Here is a 19122-nt window from a genome sequence, read left to right on the forward strand (position 1 = left end):
CTCTCACCTCTGTGGGTCAAAGTTCAGATGGACTGAACTTTGACCCCCAAACTCACATGACTCACTGATGCTTAACCCAAGAGAGACTATGGTGATGTTTCAGTAGATTTTGTTGTTAATGTATTGCAAGTTTATATACTTACTTGAACTGACTATTGGTAATTGCTATTGCTTATTTGAATCTGAATTTATGTAGGATTGACCTTTTGTACTTGTCCAATGTAAAATCTGGCAGGAAGTAGGCTTGCGTCACTGGTTGTATAGTAACATCGTCCAATTGACCAGTCATAGCATAAATGATTGACAATTCCTTCGCCAGGGCAGACGGTTAGGGTTAGGGGGTTGGCAGGTAGGCTTGGCAAATTGCATGCAGTTCTGACAGAGTCAGCAATGCAGAAACAGCGCTGGGTGGTATGTGTGTGTGGGTAATTTTATTTATTTATATTTAAATATAAAGTCTGGGTAAAATCCGGCGTTACCACTTAGACAAAAGACAGGAACAGATTGCCAAGAAAATCAACATGTCTGCAGTATGTGTTTATAAAAGAGCACTGGTAATATGATTACCGTATTTCACCAATTAATCGCCCGGCCGCAAATAGCCGCCGGGTTCTTATAAACGCCTGGCGTCTGCACCCATTTTGCGTATTAAACGCCCACCCGAATAACTATGAGGGACGAAAAATGACAAAACAATAAATAAATGAATAAATAAATAAATACGCATATAAATATATAAATGCATAAATAATTAAATTAATAAATATTTCTACATTTATTTATTTATTTATTTCTGTTTTTATTCATGCATTTATTTATTTATTTGTGTATTTATACATTTATGCATGTATTTATTTATTTATTTTTACATTTATTTATTTATTTATTTATTCATTTCTACATTTATTTATTCATTTATTTATTTATATATTTATTTTTACATTTATTTATTTATACTTTTATTTATTTCTACATTTATTCATTTATTTATTCCTTCTTTTATTTCTACATTTATTTATTTATTTCTACATGTATTTATTTATTTCTACATTTATTTATTTATTTCTACATTTATTTATTTATTCCTACATTTATTTCTGTATTTCTACATTTCCACATTTATTTATTTCTGTATTTCTGTGTCGTATGTTAATCAGGTGGGCGGTTCTTACATTAGTCTTAAGCACGATTGGTTTGTGGGTGTGATCCTGTCCACTGCTACTGCCTGGACTGGCAGTAGCAGTGGATAGCAGTGGACTAGCTAGCTACTAGGGCATTAACAACGCCAGACTTTTCCCCGTCGTCGACGTTACGTCGACCCGTCAACACCGGGAGATTTTTGGGGGGCTAGCGGGGCTCTAACCGGAGGGAGGGAGGGGTTGTAGTGGAGCGCCGACCGGGCGACCGGGGGGTGAGGAGGCTGCAGTGGAGCGCCGACCGTGTGTGTGGGGGTGTGTGTGTGTGGGTGTGTGGGTGTTTCTTCGACTTTCGACGGGTCGATGTTTACATTAATGCCCTACTAGCTACTGTGTAAAACGCAATGGAAAGCGTTTTGAGAGCCATCGTCAGTGATTTAAGGTCACTGGCGAATGATGTGGTAAATCATGCACCCACCGACTACTTCCAGTAGTCCGACTACACACACGGTCGGCGCTCCACTGCAGCCTCCTCACCCCCCCGGTCGCCCGGTCGGTGCTCCACTACAACCCCTCCCTCCCTCCGGTTAGAGCCCCACTAGCCCCCCAAAAATCTCCCGGTGTTGACGGGTCGACGTAACGTCGACGACGGGGAAAAGTCTGGCGTTGTTAATGCCCTAGTAGCTAGCTAGTCCACTGCTAAATAAATGTAGAAATAAATAAATAAATGTAGAAATAAATAAATACATGTAGAAATAAATAAATAAATGTAGAAATAAAAGAAGGAATAAATAAATGAATAAATGTAGAAATAAATAAAAGTATAAATAAATAAATGTAAAAATAAATATATAAATAAATAAATGAATAAATAAATGTAGAAATGAATAAATAAATAAATAAATAAATGTAAAAATAAATAAATAAATACATGCATAAATGTATAAATACACAAATAAATAAATAAATGCATGAATAAAAACAGAAATAAATAAATAAATAAATGTAGAAATATTTATTAATTTAATTATTTATGCATTTATATATTTATATGCGTATTTATTTATTTATTCATTTATTTATTGTTTTGTCATTTTTCGTCCCTCATAAATAACCGCCGGGGCGATTATTTGCATCATAATGAGGTAACCCAAAATAAGGCTACTCACCTTATTTTTGCAGAAGTAAACAGTTAGCTGCACAATAACTGTGCGGCACTTCCGTTTCCTGTCAAAATAAGAGCGCTAGCTAACGTAAAAAAAAAATGGTGCACCGTAATCTTAAATTGGCCGACTGTAAATATGTTGGACGGTAACTGTCATCACGATAATGGCCTGGTGCAGGTCTGTGCAAAAATAAATAAAGGCCTGCAGCGAATAGTCGCCTGGTTCTTTTAAACGCCCGGGGTCCAAGTTGATTTTGCATATTAGACGCCCGGGCGATTAATTGGTGAAATACGGTATTTAATTATTTCTGTCACTAAATACAGACATGTTAAAATTTTAATAAAAAACAAAAACAATTTTAGCCAAACTCAATGCTTCATGATGGGATAACACCAGTGACAAACTGACCAAAACTTTGCATTTTGTACTCAGATAAATTATATTTTGTATGATAATAGATGTTAATAGACATGTTAAGGCAGGTTGCCTCTGGGATGAATGATTTTTTGATTTTAAAAAATGTATCCAACTTCCCTCAAGTCCCATCCCAAATAACCCAGAGAATGACCCAGCTACGTTCACACCGTGAGTAGAAAGAGGCCTAGATCAGATTTTTCTTCAACTTATTTTTTCTATGCCAGTGTGAACTGAAAAAAAAAAAGACATTCTAACATGATTCGTCCTGATGTGACAGCTGTGCGAACCAACGCTCAGATGATAATTCATCTGTTTTCTTCCCAACTGTGCACATCACATCAGTATTATTATTCACTGACTGTCAGGAAAACATGAAGGATCGCAGCAACAACAGGGAAACAGGAGGCTGTACGTTAAACAGATAGATGGGAGATATGTCATATATGCTACCTTCTTGTCATCAGCCTGAACAGACAGACTGCCACCACACCACAGCAAACTATTCAAGAAATGAATGCCTGCACCAATATTTCATTAACTTGTATGATGGATTGTCAGCAAATGATATATTTGTGACTGCTGAGCAGCAAACTTATTGTAAACGTGTTCACACTGGCAGATGTGTCCACACTAATGTCAGATGTGGCTCACATCCAAAAAATGAACTTTTTCCACAGTAAACTACATGAGCACTGCCTGTGTAAGCATTGCACCTATGTTTCAATTAATGTTTTTGTCTTAAGTACAACTATTTACCATGAGAAAGTTACAGAAAGACTTAATGTGACATCTGTTTTCACCTGTGACACTCAAAAGCAACAACAGAGTAAATGAGCTCCAAGAGGAGGCTAATTAGTGTCTCATGTCAGTCAGGGTCTCAAGTGTGTGATTAAGGTGCACGAGTAAGTGTGTGTTTGTGTCTCTATACCTGAGGGGAACCACTTTTATGCAATCTTTCCCCCTGCATTACATTCCTTTTTACATGCCAAACACCATGGTTTGCCTATATCTTGATTTGTTTATTATTTGTCTAAGTATAACAGGTAAATCAAAACTTTAGTATGTGAATTTTTATATATCAAATGACATTTTAGTTTGGATTTGGGAAGTTAAACCAGACTTCCTCCAAAAGCTAGAGAGGGTGTTTCTGATCTGTATTATCCAGCCCAGTCGCCAGGGAAAAACTGGTGGTATTTTATGTTTCTGCACACCAAAGATATGTTGATATGTCCCATTTTCAAGAGTGACAAACACAGCGACATATTCCTGACCTTGACCAATTAGTTTTGCTGGCAAATGAAACTAACAAAGCAAAGTGGCTAAAAACAGTCACATGATGTTAATCCGGGCTCCATCACATTGACTGTAACTCAGCGTATTTTTGGTTCAGAAATGTTGATATTTCAATGTGTTTGCTGGTTTGCAGAGATATAACATTTATTCTGTAATTTTAAGTGCTCAACAGCAGAGAGGGGTGTAATATTCTAGCATCTAATACAGGTAAAGATCCTGGATTAATTTTAAATTGGGCTTGTAATCTGTAAAGGCTGTATGAACCCCATCAATTATTTCTGTCTGCCTCTGAAAAAGGTGCTTGAACCATTCATAAAAATGACTAACTGACAAGTCAGTTAAAGTCATCTTATTACTTACTTCCACATAGAGATGAGTAGACCAATGCTGAACCAATACCCAGAGTGATTTTATGTGTGTGTGTATTCATGTGTATATAATTTCTAGTTTTAGAAATGTTTAAAGTTCCTCTGTACAAAATCTCATACACCTTCCAAGTATGGGTCAGTGGAGCAGCTCCTGACTGCCACCTATAAACAACACAAATATGTTTTTGCTCTCTTGCTTCTATCTTTGAAGATACAGACCAATGCTATGAATCTAAATACAAAATTTGGATTTGGATCGTAGCAATATACTTGGTTTAGGGCAGATTTTACTGTCACTGTAACTTGCACCATAACTCATATTGGTTCAACAAATACTCCTCCTTCTATAGTACTCCTCCTACTACCCTACAAGCAGTAATAACAACAGGTAGACACAGTACACCTGTCCAGCTTCATATGATAAATTATAAAAGCCAATCCTCTTGACACTGGTACATTAAGCATTAGACTCCTAATGAAATCCACTGTGATGTGATGTGATTGGTGCCTCGAGAGAATCAGGGATATTACTCACTGGGGATATTAACTCACCTTTCAAAATATCAATTTATGACTCCTCTGGGCTTCTCCAAAACTGCAGGTGTTTGTTCCTGGGAGATTTATAATTTGTCATTAAATTAAATGGGGCTCTCATTTGCCATGGGGTTACACACAGGTCAGTGCTGCAATTTCCCCACTGACAAATGTAATCAGTGTTCATTATATTGGTTTTGACAATGGAAAGGTGAATATCTTGCTTTTTTTTTTTTTTTTTTAAATCATCTTACAATTCCGTTAATTTGGCACACTTTTTTTTTCAGCCTAAATGTAGGGATTAGGGGCATGAGGTATACAAGGGAACCACTTTCTCAAACCTACAAAATACATGGGTTAGGGTTAGACGCTGCATCAGTCTAGGCGTCCAAACATCCAAGACGAGAATTGTTTGGTTTGTTTGTTTTTTTAGAGTTTAGTTTTGCACTGTATTGAACAGTTCAGTTTAAGATCACTCACTGGAAGACAAAAAGTCACAAATCAATCAATCAATGAATCAAAGTTTATTTATAGAGCACTTTTCATACCAAAGGAGCAGCCCAAAGTGCTTTACATAAAAACAATAAAAACAATACAACACATAAAAACAATACAACAAACAATAGACGCAAGATACACACACTTGACAATGAAAGTGTCACCCCTTACTATACAAATACATTGGTTACAGACGCAACTAATGAATGTTAGGTGTCATATCTTATGTTTACTACCATCAAGTGATATCAAATTTACACTGAGGCAGGAAGAATGTATATAGAGTCAAATGCAGTGATTCTAAGTCCAATATTAATACTTTGTGGCATAACCATGTGACCTGATTACAGCAGTCATTCAGCGAGGCAATGATTCATACAGCTGTCTGATGCGTTCAGGACTGATGTTTGCCCAAGTATGGAATACTGAGTTGATCAAAGATTGCTTGGAGGTAGGACAATCATTTGCCACCACTTTAGACATATTCCAGATATTTTCAATAATGCTTGCACCTGGACTCTGAGCAGGCCAGATCATCCTGCGAATATCATGTTGTTCCAACCAGTCATCAACAGCCTTGGCTCTATGACAAGGAGCATTGTCATCCTGAAATACAAACGGGTGATTCCTGTCCCCAAACATGTTGGTGATAGATGGTAGAAGGCTGGACTCCAACACATCAGTGTATTTCTGGTGATTCATATTTCCGTCAATAACTACCAAATCACCCAAGCCATGGATACTCATACAGCCCCACACCATTATGGATATGCTGCTTCTGGTTCAGAAATTCAACACCTCTGGCTCAAAAGCTTCACCAGCTGTTCGCCAACATCTCACCCGTCTGTCATCTGTTGTCAGACCAAACTGAGCCTCATCAGAAAACACTATGAAGGACCAGTTATCCAGGACTGTCCAATTCCGGATCCTTTTGGCCCAAGTCACTCTTCGTTGCCTGTTACGAACAGAGATGAGAGGTTTCTGCCTTGAAACCCTGCTATATATCTTCTGTGCATGTAAACAACACCTAGTGGTCCTCACAGACACATTAGCATTTCTGAAGGCATTCCACTGCTCTGTCACCTGGTGTGCATTGCTGAATCTGGAGAGCCTTGACATCAAAAATAGCCTCCTGTCCTCTCAGACTGTAGTTTTTCTCTGACGGCCAGGTACGAGGATTTTGTCACTGGATCCAGTGTTCCTATACTGAGACCAGACCCTCTGGATAGTTCTTACTGAACAATTTAACTGGATTGCAATTCTGGCATAAGAGATGTTCCGCCTCTTCAGATTAATTATTTGGCATCTATGGTCATTAGTCAATTGGCTGTATCTTGCCATTGTAGGGGAACAGACCAATAAGATTTTCAACTTGCACAGCCAAGAGACTAAAAAAATATCTGACTGAGTTGTATTGTCATCAGAATTCAGATAATAAACAAACGCAATGTGAGATGTTCAACGAGTTATTTTGTTTTGAAGGCTTTATTCTTGGGGGTGACACTTTCATTGTCAAGTGTGTGTATATGCCCCCTTCTCCCACACATACATAGACATACACACACACACACTCATACACATACACCCAAATTTAAAAACAATAAGAAATTAAAAAAAAAAAAACACTGAGTGCTGAAGTGGGGAAACACTAGAGAAAAGATAATTAATACTATAGAGATAAGACGGCTGTAAAGATTAAAATTCAGTAAATATCTAAAAAATAAAGTAATAAAATAAATACAATTCAATTAATGTTCTCCTCCTCCATTGTCAATGCGGCTGTTCAAAGCTGTGGCCGCAAGGTCTCTGGTGCCTGTCGTGGTGGCAATCCCAGAACCCGGTGGTGGACACCGGAAGTAAGGGATGCCGTCAAGCTGAAGAAGGGGTCCTACCGGTCCATGTTGGCCTGTGGGACTCCCGAGGCAGCTGACGGGTACCGGCAGGCCAGGCGTGCTGCAGCTCGGGCAGTGGCAGAGGCAAAAACTCGGAGCTGGGAGGAGTTCAGGGAGGCCATGGAGGAGGATTATCGGTCGGCCTCGAAGAAATTCTGGCAAACTGTCCGGCGCCTCAGGAGGGTGAAGCAGTACTCTGCCGACACTGTTTACAGTGCAGGTGGGGACCTGCTGACGTCGACTGGGGATATTGTCGGGCGGTGGAAGGAATACTTCGAGGGTCTCCTCAATCCCATCGTCACGTCTTCCGTTAAGGAGGCAGAGGCCGAGGACCCAGAGGTGGACTCGTCCATCACCCAAGCTGAGGTCACTGAGGTGGTTGGTAAGCTCCTCAGTGGCAGAGCGGTGGGGGTGGATGAGATCCGCCCTGAGTATCTCAAGTCTCTGGATGTTGTGGGGCTGTCTTGGCTGACACGCAAGACTAAAATGGTAAAAATAATCAAATAAATACAATTCAACTGAAAACCAGTCTAAAAGGTAAAATAAATAAATAGACAAGTAAATAATAAAATAAATTAAATTCAGTTAAGAACCAGACTGAAAGGTTAAAAAATAATAAATAAATAAAAATTTAGTAAAAATTTAGTAAAATACACACAGTCACTGTCATGAATATATGCATACACAAATACAATACATGAGGAGTTTTTCTGTTCTTTTTCCACCAACTGCCTTGTGTCAATGTTATTGTCAGCTGTAAGATAGCTGTAGCCAGAGGGTCTATTGTGAGGTAGGACACAGATGCAAGAGGCTTTGCTGGAAGCCCCACAGATGGACATTTATTTACACATGCATCCAGGAAATGTGCAAAACAAGAAAACTGAGAAAAAGACTATTCACATAAGTAAATGAGGATAAATCAACTGATAACAGCTCAAAGTCAAAATAATGGCACAAGCCCTGACCTCAGCTACGCCTCCTCTTCTCTCTCTGGCGTCCCCCAGATAAGTGAATTGACATGCTGCCCATGAAGCTGCTTTAGGCCCTTATGATCTTCACTACATGGGTGGGCAGCAATGAACAAAAATACATCATCATTATTCACAGAAACTCATATTTCCCACTGAGTTTGAACACACCACCACATACTCCTTTCTTCTGCCATTTGCGAAACATAAGTGAAATACATATTACATTTTTTTTTTTTTGATTGCTTGAACTCATTTTGTAAATGCTTTGCTCACTGTGCCAAAACTCTAAACACAACGCAAATAAGACACAACACCTGGAAATAAACCATTCACATTTATGGCAAACTGAAACACAGTCATCAAAACTTAAAAATCCTTTGTCAAAATGTAACTCTGATGACAAAAGGATAAACATTTCCATCATCATCTTCACCTCCAAACCACAGCAGAGGTTTTCTTTTGCAAATGTGTTCATACCTTTTCATTGGATTCACACATTTTTCACACTCTTTTGCACCTGCATCACTGTGAAATCACTAGTGCATCTGCATCACTGCCCTTTCCACAAATCACCATTCACCAATCAATCAGTCTGCACCTACAAAAAGGGGTCTATAAACTGTATTCTGTATTTTTTTTTTCAACTCCTTTGAATTTTTCTGTGTAATACTGTATGTGAATTACAGTATTTCAGTTTTTGCCATCAATACAGTAAAAGTTTCACTTCAAAGTCTTTCTGAGTTTGGATGCAATTCTTTACAGTAAGTTGACATTTGAATGTGTAGCAGACAGGAGAACCTTGTTCAAACTGATAGCTGTATTTTGTATTGTGTTGTCAGCTGTGTTACAGTACAGTAGGGCTGATTGAAGGAATCTACTCATTTGGGCAGAAGTTGAGTTGTTTGAGGGAAATATTGGCTTTTGCTACTTGCTTTATAATATGTAACGATGTAAATCGTCAAAAAAATATGACTGCAATACACACAGGAAAAAGTAAGGTTGAACCTGCTCAGACTGAAAAAGGTGTGTTGCATTTTGGTGTTGAGTATGAAGTGAGTGAGTGGCTGGATTAGTTGTATTGGGCGGTGACAAAATGTGCTTTTGCTGCATGTTTGAAATGTTTTGTCATGGTTAGAGCCTTTTGCAAACAAAATGTTATTTTGGGCAGAGTGCCTCTCATTAGGTCGATGTATTTACTGTTTTGAAACCATGGTTTCTGAGTTGACAAACATAAATAAAGATACATAGTATTGTATGTAAAGCAAAAATAAAACAATTCAACAAAATCAAACTACGCACGGCCACAAAATCTCATCCACATCGCATACAATGTCTTCCTGTGCCTCTTTCTCTCACCGCCTCCACACAAAATACTCAACATGGCTGACCTGGGGCCTGTTTGTAGAGCTTAGGCCCTGACTAGTTGGTGTTCAGTTTTCTAAGTAAGTGCTTTCATGTGTGTTTCAGGTTTTCTAATTACCCGATGTATTTTATATTTTGAACATAAGTGTTTTCCCAATGTTACCACATGATTTCATTTTTGAGCAAGGTGTCTTCTGTATGAAATAGTGTCTAGTGTTAAGGTGGAAGTGTGTTGCAGAATTGTAAACACAGTTCAAAGCAGCACATGTGTCTAAGGTATGGCCACGCTGTGTTTAAGGTATAGTTCCAATGAGTTCAAGTTTTGTCACATTGGTTTAAGCATATGTTCTTAGTGTGTAAGCGATCGAAGAAAAAAAAACTGTAACAACATTACGCAGCCTAACCCCCAATTATTATTAGCGCTATTAACTGGAATTCATGGTTAACATAACAGGCAGTGAAACTAAACTAAAGAAAGGTGTGATAATAAAACGGCTATGAACAGGTGCACAGTGTAAATGACCAATGCTGAGTCCACATTGTCACACCAGCGTGGACACAGAAGAACTCATTTTCTAACCGTCATCACCAAGGAAGTCACCTGAGTATTGTCACCTTTGCAATCAGTCAGGAAAACATTACGTCAAAGACGGTGAGACACATCATAAAGTGACACACAGAGCTCAGCCTGGATGCAGATCCTGTGGTCGAAGCCAGGTAAGCTTGCTTTTGAGACCAGATTTTGTCTCGAAGTTCTTAACAAAGAAAAAGTTTACACTGACAGAAAGGTAATCACCTGTATCATATAAACTACATACAGATAACTGATTATAGAGATGACTCACTAGAATATTATTACCTATGCTAAATTTAAAATATATATACTGTATATATTTCTTATGCTCACAGATGATGACGATATATACAAACATAACAAAAATCAAAGACTTCATGATACTTGGATTCCCAGGACTTGAGCCATCATATTATGGACCAGTGTCAGGCCTTCTTTTCTTCACGTACTTGGTAATTGTGGCTGGAAACACTTTTATTTTACTTACTGTTGGTTGTGAGAGGACACTTCATAAGCCAACATATCTGATCTTCTGTCATCTGGCAATGAATGATTTACTATTTGGGACTGTGACGCTACCAAAAATAATATCCAGATATTGGTGGGATGACAAGATTGCATCGTTTGGTGCCTGCTTCACTCAGATGTACTTTGTTCATTCATTAGGAGCTATTCACTCCCTCATTCTGCTGATTATGACCCTTGATCGTTTCATTGCCATTTGTATTCCTTTTCGATATCCTGCTCTGATTACGAACCGTTCCATTTCCATTGCTTGTTATTTGTCTTGGGCTGCGACATTTATTAGGATGACTGGAGTTGTGTCTCATGCCCTTAGCTTGCCTTATTGTGACTCTAATGTCATTGTGCAGTGCTACTGTGACCATATTTCAATTACAAACCTTGCATGCGGGGAAAATGTGAAATATGTTCAGGCTGTTGCTGTGGGTCTTGCCATGTTTAGTCTCTTACTTCCGGTTACATTTATCATCTTCTCCTATTTTGCCATCTTTGTGGTGGTTCTGAGAATGTCAAACGTGGATGGACGCTTCAGAACCTTGTCAACTTGCACACCACAGATGTTCGTTACATGCCTGTATTACCTACCTAGATGTTTTGTTTATCTGGCTCATGCTGTGGGATATTCTTTCAGTTTAGATGTTCGCATTTTACTGATACTGTTGTACAGCCTTTTCCCGGCTGCTGTTAATCCAGTCATATATTGTTTCAAAACTAAGGAAATAAAGGAGACTTTGATGAAGAGGCTAGAAAAACTAAGATTGAAGTAACATCAAAATAATCTACACTAAAATCTCCTGTTTCCCTGTCTAATTTGGTTTATGTGTTTTGGTTTTTTCATGGATGCAATTAATTGCATTTTATCTGAAACGTATCACACAGTGTTTCATTGTGTGCATGTTTCCTGTTTCATGTCAAAAGTAATCACTGTGTCAGCCAATTATTCACAAAACAAATAATTTCAAAAACATGTTGGAAAAATTGTGCTGTTTTACATAATCTTTGACTTGAGATGGACTGTGCTATGTTTTATTATTATTTTTTTTCCAAATGAAACTGTGCTGCCATCTTGACCAGGACTCCCAGGAAGGATAATTAAAAAATAAATGTAATGAAAAAATAAAAACTACAAATCATTTGGATTTTCCTGTTTGAAAGTTACACAAGGTTCTGCACTTTATCAAAGTTGAAAGGAAAGTTTAGAAACTAACTTAAGATATACTATTAGCCTCATATTTCAATCACTTTCAATGAACACAGTCTTTCAACGATCTAACCACGTCCACTCTACAGTAATTCAGACTTATACTTTAATATGCTATATGCGACTTATGTTGTGAAAAAGGTTCAGTCTATCATGCAGAGGCCAAATTATGAACATACTGTCTGCCTTTCTGTTCTTCACCTGCTCGTTTATTGCTGTTGGAGATCTTTGTAGTTTACTTTTAGGTTTAAAAGGCCTGCAGCTATGAGCCCGATACCCAGGGCCTTGACACACATCGGCTCTGCACCCTCCAAAATAAACTCAGCTTTTAATCTTGTCGTGGCCATTCTTGTTCTAACAAGAATGGCCAAATGGAGTTCACAATGTTTTTCTCTCAGGTTGTAAGGAAAATGACTGAAATAATGAATGAATGAATGAATGAATAACCGAAGAAGTTCTGCAAAAGTCATGCTACCAAATTGTCTCTCATTACCACCAATAAATGACAGACAATGAACCAGAACTAACTACCAAACCCACCTCTGCTGTCCTGTAGCTGACACAGCACTGCTGCTACCTCCATCACATCAGCTCCCAAACAAACAAGTCATGTGAAGATGTACAAAATGATATTTGTTTCATCAAGCTTAATTAAAGGAATACTTCACAGATTTTTTTTTCATTATCTACTCATCCTCACTGAGTCAAAACACCACTGAATATTTACAGTATGTCTATGTACCATGGGGCCTCATGCATGAACCACTCATATGAGCAACAGCACATGCCAGCAGTTTAAGAGAACAAAACTCTCTCTTTGATACAAACAAAATTTTACAACTACTCAGGACCTGCCGTAAATGCGTACACGTTGTTTTTTCATCATGTGACTTTAAGTTCACTCACGAGCGCGATGGCATCCATCAAAAATAAAAGTACGGTTTGGCAGTTGTTTGAAAGAAAGGTAAGTGGAAACACTGTCAAGAGTACACTGTGTCACGATGAATTAGCCTTTAAGGGTAGCAACACAGGCTCAATGGTAAACCACCTGCGGTGCTAACACCCGAATAGCTGGGGACAGAGCCCGGCGTGAGTGCCAGTGCGAGTGGAGGACAACAACAAGCTAGCATGAAGGATTTCATATCCAGAAAATGTGACAAGCCACGAAACGAAGCAATTAACAACTTCATTGCAGAAATGGTCGCCCTCCACATGCTGCCTGTGTCAATTGTTGAGGACGACGGATTTTACATGTACACATGTACATGCAATTGTAGATAGATAGATAGATAGATAGATAGATTTACTTTATTGATCCCAAACTGGGAAATTCTTATATGGCGCGTGTACACATAGCACTTTCTGTTTTTTTGCACTTCTGGTTAGATGCTAAACTGCATTTTGTTGTCTTAGTATTTAGTATTAATTTGTTACTTTTTATATTAGGTACTGAGGTGAAAGTGACTGTGCGATGATGCTATGATCCCATAATTTGCAATATGCTTTGTTTATTGTATTTGTGCAACTACTTATTTCTATGTGTATGGTGACTGGTTGTAATACAGTGACATGAGAGTCAAAGACAATTCCCTATTGGAACGATAAAGTATGAACATGCATTCATTTACAAACAGGTGGAATTCAGCATATTTACAAAGGTCCTTTAGGCAAGTTTTCAGAGGTCCAACTGACCTTATTGTTATTCTCACATTATCCCCCATGACAATGGCTTATACTACAGCAAGTCAACTTTCACCTGACCAGATGTTGCCTTCATATTCATTTCAATAATGAAATGCACACACAACTCAGATGGTTCTCATCAGAATCTTACATGATACCCGAGATGTCAAGATGTAACATTTTTACCCTGTAACTATCACATCACACTGACATACGTATCAACATTAGCTTATAATCTCTTTAAAATATCAGTTGCTAACCAATGCAAATATTCTCCTCTTCATTATGCTGTTACACCTCAAAGTAACAGAAAAATATTTTAAATACACTGTGAGTCATTAACCTAAGTAACTGAGGAGAAATGCATGAACCTCATCACCCTCCAAGTGATACTCGGCTCAGCACAAATTTCTCTGATACACACTGATCACCCAATTTTCTGGTTGCAGCTAATTCTAAATAAATAATGTAAAAAAAAAAAAAAAAAAAAAAAAAAAAAAACTAATTAACTAACACATTCACAATGTTGGGAGTAACTAGTTAAATGTTATTAAGTTACAAATAAATGTAAATGTAATCCATGACAGTTACTGAGAAATAAAAATAACTAAACTAATAATCCAAATGTTAGTGATTACAAATGGGTTACAGCCAAGTATAATCTTTTCAGTAAAAATCTTGTATGCTGAATGTAACTTTCATTCTGTTGCATTGTTGCACCATGCACGAATGTCCCCTTTTGGCAAACTTCCAGATGACGTGGGTCAGCAAAGCTGTTGGGACAAAATTGAGGCCGACACCATCAAGGGTAGGAGGGTCTCTACATCTAGACAGGCCCCCTTCATCTGACAGGTTCTCTTGTTTGAATGTAGCATTGATCTAAGCAACCAGTGTGCCGTGCCTGCGCCCGGCCAGCCACGTCAAGGCGGGTGGCCATGTCATCAGACAGGGACGCCTTTCACTTAAAGAAATTTAACATTTTCCTTCTGAAATTAGTACCACTGAACAGTGTACAGTGATGCTATTAGAAAAGGAATCAAAAAGTGTAATCACATACAATTCGTTTCATTACTTTGATGATTTAATTAAAACAGTTACATTACTTATTACATTTCTAACACGGCAACTAGTCATCTGTAACCTATTACATTTCAAAAGTAACCTTCCCAACACTGCACATTTAAGACTATTGCTGAGTAAAGATGAGGTGGTCTAAAAGACCTCTGACGTCTTTCTCTCTGTCTGCCAGACGGATCATTGATGTACTTCAACAGTTCATGTTTTTTCTGTTTGCTATGCATTGTGTCTCTACTGATCCAAAACAAATTCTCCTTGGAACTAATAAAGAGCCATTTCATTGTAGTTGTTCTAAAGAATCAAGGCCCTGTCTAACATCTACCTGTGAAGGATGGCTAATGAGCCTCTGCACTGCGCTTCCCAACCTGTTGGCTCTGAAAGAAAGAAAACTTTCTAGTTTGATTAAAGTGGAACTCTGTGCTCCTGCCTCATGCATTGACATTTGGAGGAATCAGTACCCAGTTTGAAATTAAATGAAGGGGAGGATGCTTTTTTCTATTCCTGTGCAATTTTCTTTTTGAATTGAGAATTCATGTGTGTTTGTTGCAACAGTGTCTTCTTCATTTTGAATTAATTGTCTTAAAGAGTAAAAAATGCCAAGAAAGAAATGACAATGACAAATTTTATCAAACTGAGTGGGTTGGCTCGAGCTGGGCAAGTGAGTTAACTTAAGAACATGATCCTCTGAGGACATGCTTGGTCAGACACGAGGAGAAGCAGATATTAGCAGGCACCCAGACTTTGTGATGAGCTTTTGGATGCTGACCTTCAATCTGGAAGGTAAGACTCACTCTCAGACTTTGAGTAGGGATTTGTTCTATTTTAATCTACTAAATAATCTCCAGATAAGATCTGAACCTTGTAACTTGCATTTTGAGTCAACCTGTCTGATCACTAGGCATATTAGTTGCATATTCTGCTATATAAAAGATCTAAGTGCTTTTATCTTCTAGGTATTTCTTTGCTTCTTAGTTCAGACAGGTTCATGCTGTAAGCTGAAGTTATTATGACCTACACCAATGAAACACAGACGAAAGACTTCTTTATCCTTGGATTCCCTGGACTTCTACCACAGTATCATGGACCTGTGTCAGCCACTCTGTTTGTCATGTACCTTGCTATTGCTTTAGGAAATACATTCATTTTATCATTTGTTTTCTATGAGAAGTCACTTCAAAAACCAACATATCTGGTCTTTTGTCACCTGGCACTGAATGACTTGGCATTTGGCACTGTAACTCTGCCAAAAATTATATCTAAATATTGGTTAGACAATAGCATTATTTCATTTTACGGGTGCTTTGCGCAAATGTTTTTTGTTCATTACTTAGGAGCGGCACATTCTTTCATCTTGTTGGTAATGGCTCTTGATCGATTTATTGCAATCTGCATCCCACTGCGTTATCCTGTCCTAATCACCAACAAAACCATACTGCTGCTTTGTGCTTTTGCCTGGTTTATACCAATGTGTTTGATGGTGAGTGTTGTACTTCAAACCCTCACTTTACCTTTCTGTAAAACAAATGTCATCGTTCAGTGCTACTGTGACCACATTTCTATTACAAGTCAGGCATGTGGTGAGGATGTTCAAACTGTTCAAGTCACTTCCCTGTGTGTGGCCATGTTTTGTCTCTTGCTGCCTCTGGCATTCATCCTTTTCTCCTATTTTTCCATCATTGTCGTCATTTTGAAAATGTCTAATGCTGAAGGACGCTACAAAACCTCATCAACTTGTACCCCACAAATATTCATCACGTCTTTTTTACCTGCCCAGATGTTTTGTTTACGTGGCTAATACTGTGGGATTTTCTTTCAGTTTGGATGTTCGCATTTTATTGGTATTGTTGTATAGTCTTTTTCCTGCTACTGTTAATCCACTCATATATTGTTTCAAGACTAAGGACATCAAAGAAACTTTGATGAAGAGGCTGAGAAAAACTAAAATTGGAATAGAGGTAAAACTTTCCTACAAATGAGGGCAGAATATTTTGACTGTCAGAATTAAGCATCATCCTCACGGCTCAGCACATCCAGACTGACAGACCTGTAACTATACAAAAATCTATTAATTATGGAATATCTTGGCTATTCTTTTTGTTGATGCATGAAATGAAATAACCTACACTTAACCTACTATATTATTATTATTACATTTATTATTATTATAAAGCAATCGGTTTCTGGTATAAAAATGTTTTGTCTAGTGCCAAGGATGGATTGTTTTGCAGACATGTAAAGCCACATGAGAGATGAGTCACTGGGTTTTCATACAGTTTGCTTTCATCTCAAGAGTTTCTTTAGTAAAGTGTACAGGTCTTGAGCCAATGACTGCAACAGTTATGCTCTAAAACCTGGACGTTACATGACTGTAAAATTTTATTGTTCTGCAAAATAAATTAAAATAAAGTGAGGTTCTACATTTCCTTGTTTGTAAATTTCTGACAGAAAGCTACATAAAATGCTATATTTGGAAGACACAGGGTGACAGACAGGGTTACATATAACTGAATGTTACCACTGTTTCAAAAGTTTCACCTCATCAGAAGGGAAAAAAAGATGCTAATTATTTCACAGTGTAATAATGATTAATAACTAAGTTAGAGAGCTGATACATTCACTATGAATTTAAGATGATCATAAAGTTTTGCAACTTAGTTTTCCAATTGTTAACACTGAAAACTGTGAGGAATTTGTGGTTGAGCTAGGCGTGAGAATGTTAAAAATCTATCACTGCCCCACAAATTTTGTAGGGGGCTGAAAAAAATCACAGGAATGGACAGTGCGGCATTTATGGATGAGATTGCAATTGTATTGTGTTATCTTATTCATCATCATAAATTACCATTTAGCTTTCTTAGTATTTCATTTGTTCCTCTGCAGCAACAGAATCCACACTGACCATGTATATGTTACGTGTTTCAGGAAAACACATCAAGACCTATAAAATACCACCTGACTTACATAATTAATTCGGTTTTCGTATGCTTCTGTATATTCCTGACAATGCGAGGTGGCAAGTGTCAAGCCTCCCCAGTTTTTTCTCAACACATCAGCATTGTAACACAGTATCGTATTTTTAACCATCCTGTTATGTTCAAATTTACCAACATCTTTTATGTTTGGGGTCAATTTGACCCCAGCAGTTTAAACCTCCACAAAATTATTCTAATTAAAATTGTTACCAAAGAGTATGTGTCAGGTACTTTATGTTTCTTTGTTGACGACCTAAATAGCCCTTTAAATAAAACATGACTCCCCCACCCTCACTTATACTTCCAGTATTCCTATTACGCGTCTATGGAAAAATATGCAAATCACCATAAAATCTCACTGATTGACCTAAAATTGGAAAGAAATATCTTTTTGGTGTTTTAATGGCTTTATATTATTTCTAAGTACAGATTTTTGTTATTTATAACCGATGTGTACAAAGTGTCTACAGGACACTGAAAACATATCATCATGTGAATTTCATGTTTACCCGGTAGTACCCATTAAATTAGGAAAAGTCAATAAATATGAAGCAAAAAAAAAAAAGATGTTATTTAGAGACGTTAAACATTGAATGGGGTCAAATTGACCCCAAACATAATAGGAGGGTTAATGTGATGTGGGTTCAAGCTATAATAATTTTAGCTGTAACAATATTTGTGAGACTGTCAGTCTCATTTATAAATGTAGGTTAGTGCTGAAACATCTGAAAAGTCAGTCTGATCCCCAGATAAATACATATTCATGTAATGTTTGGTGTTATTCAGTGCTGCTTGACCTGGGTGCAGCCTTCGACGCAATCATGATCATGCTAGTCCAATTACTAAAGCAGCTCTGTTGGTATCTCTTCCCAAAGCTGGTTTGCATCTCTAATGCGTGTAGCAAGGGGGTCAGCCCTGAGCATTGGTTAAGAAGTGGAGAAAAGAGCATGGTGGCCTGATAAACTGCAAACTATTAGGCAAAAAAGTATAGCCCAAGAATCCTGATTGTTATTTTGTTGAACTAACTGAAAATGAAATCTTCACTAGGTCACACTGTTAAACTTGAGAATTCATGCATGATTCATGACATCCGGATTTCCTCTACAGCGCAAACAACAACAAGCGTATACTGAAATTGTTAAAGCACAAAACCAGGATCACCACCAGGATCAAACAATCCTCTAATCTCTGTAACACATGCATTTTAAATTTTGCAATTTTAGGTTGCCTTTTAAAACTCCAGGGACAACAGATGAAAACTAGCTTCTCCGGCCAACTCTGACTCACTTACAGTTCAGCTGTTCATTAGTGTGTATTGTCCCTGAAAAAAATAAACCAATAAATGACCCTGTGTGTTTTACTGTTGACCCTCTGGTCCCATGCTTTTGCCCAGTCTGCCCCTTACCTCTCAAACTTCATACCTCAAATATTACCTACTGACAATCTTGAGGCGTCC

At 37.8% G+C, this 19122-nt stretch overlaps 2 protein-coding genes across 2 annotated transcripts; both read left to right on the forward strand.

Moving 5' to 3' along the window:
* Positions 1-10546: 10546 nt before the first annotated feature.
* On the forward strand, positions 10547-11500 carry LOC115370090 (olfactory receptor 52E8-like). Its single transcript, XM_030066927.1, has one exon. The coding sequence runs from the start codon at positions 10547-10549 to the stop codon at positions 11498-11500; it is 954 nt and encodes a 317-aa protein (XP_029922787.1).
* Positions 11501-15664: 4164 nt separating this feature from the next.
* On the forward strand, positions 15665-16670 carry LOC115369754 (olfactory receptor 2AT4-like). Its single transcript, XM_030066420.1, is given in 2 exon segments — positions 15665-16449; positions 16451-16670. Coding segments are annotated over 2 exon segments (969 nt in total). The 5' UTR covers positions 15665-15700.
* Positions 16671-19122: the final 2452 nt, after the last annotated feature.

This window comes from Myripristis murdjan, chromosome 13, assembly GCF_902150065.1.
Source record: "Myripristis murdjan chromosome 13, fMyrMur1.1, whole genome shotgun sequence".
NCBI classification, from domain to species: domain Eukaryota; kingdom Metazoa; phylum Chordata; class Actinopteri; order Holocentriformes; family Holocentridae; genus Myripristis; species Myripristis murdjan.

What these genes read in the sequence shown, in the direction of transcription:
- LOC115370090 (XM_030066927.1), top strand. Translation starts at nt 10,547, where the DNA reads ATGATGACGATATATACAAACATAACAAAAATCAAAGACTTCATGATA.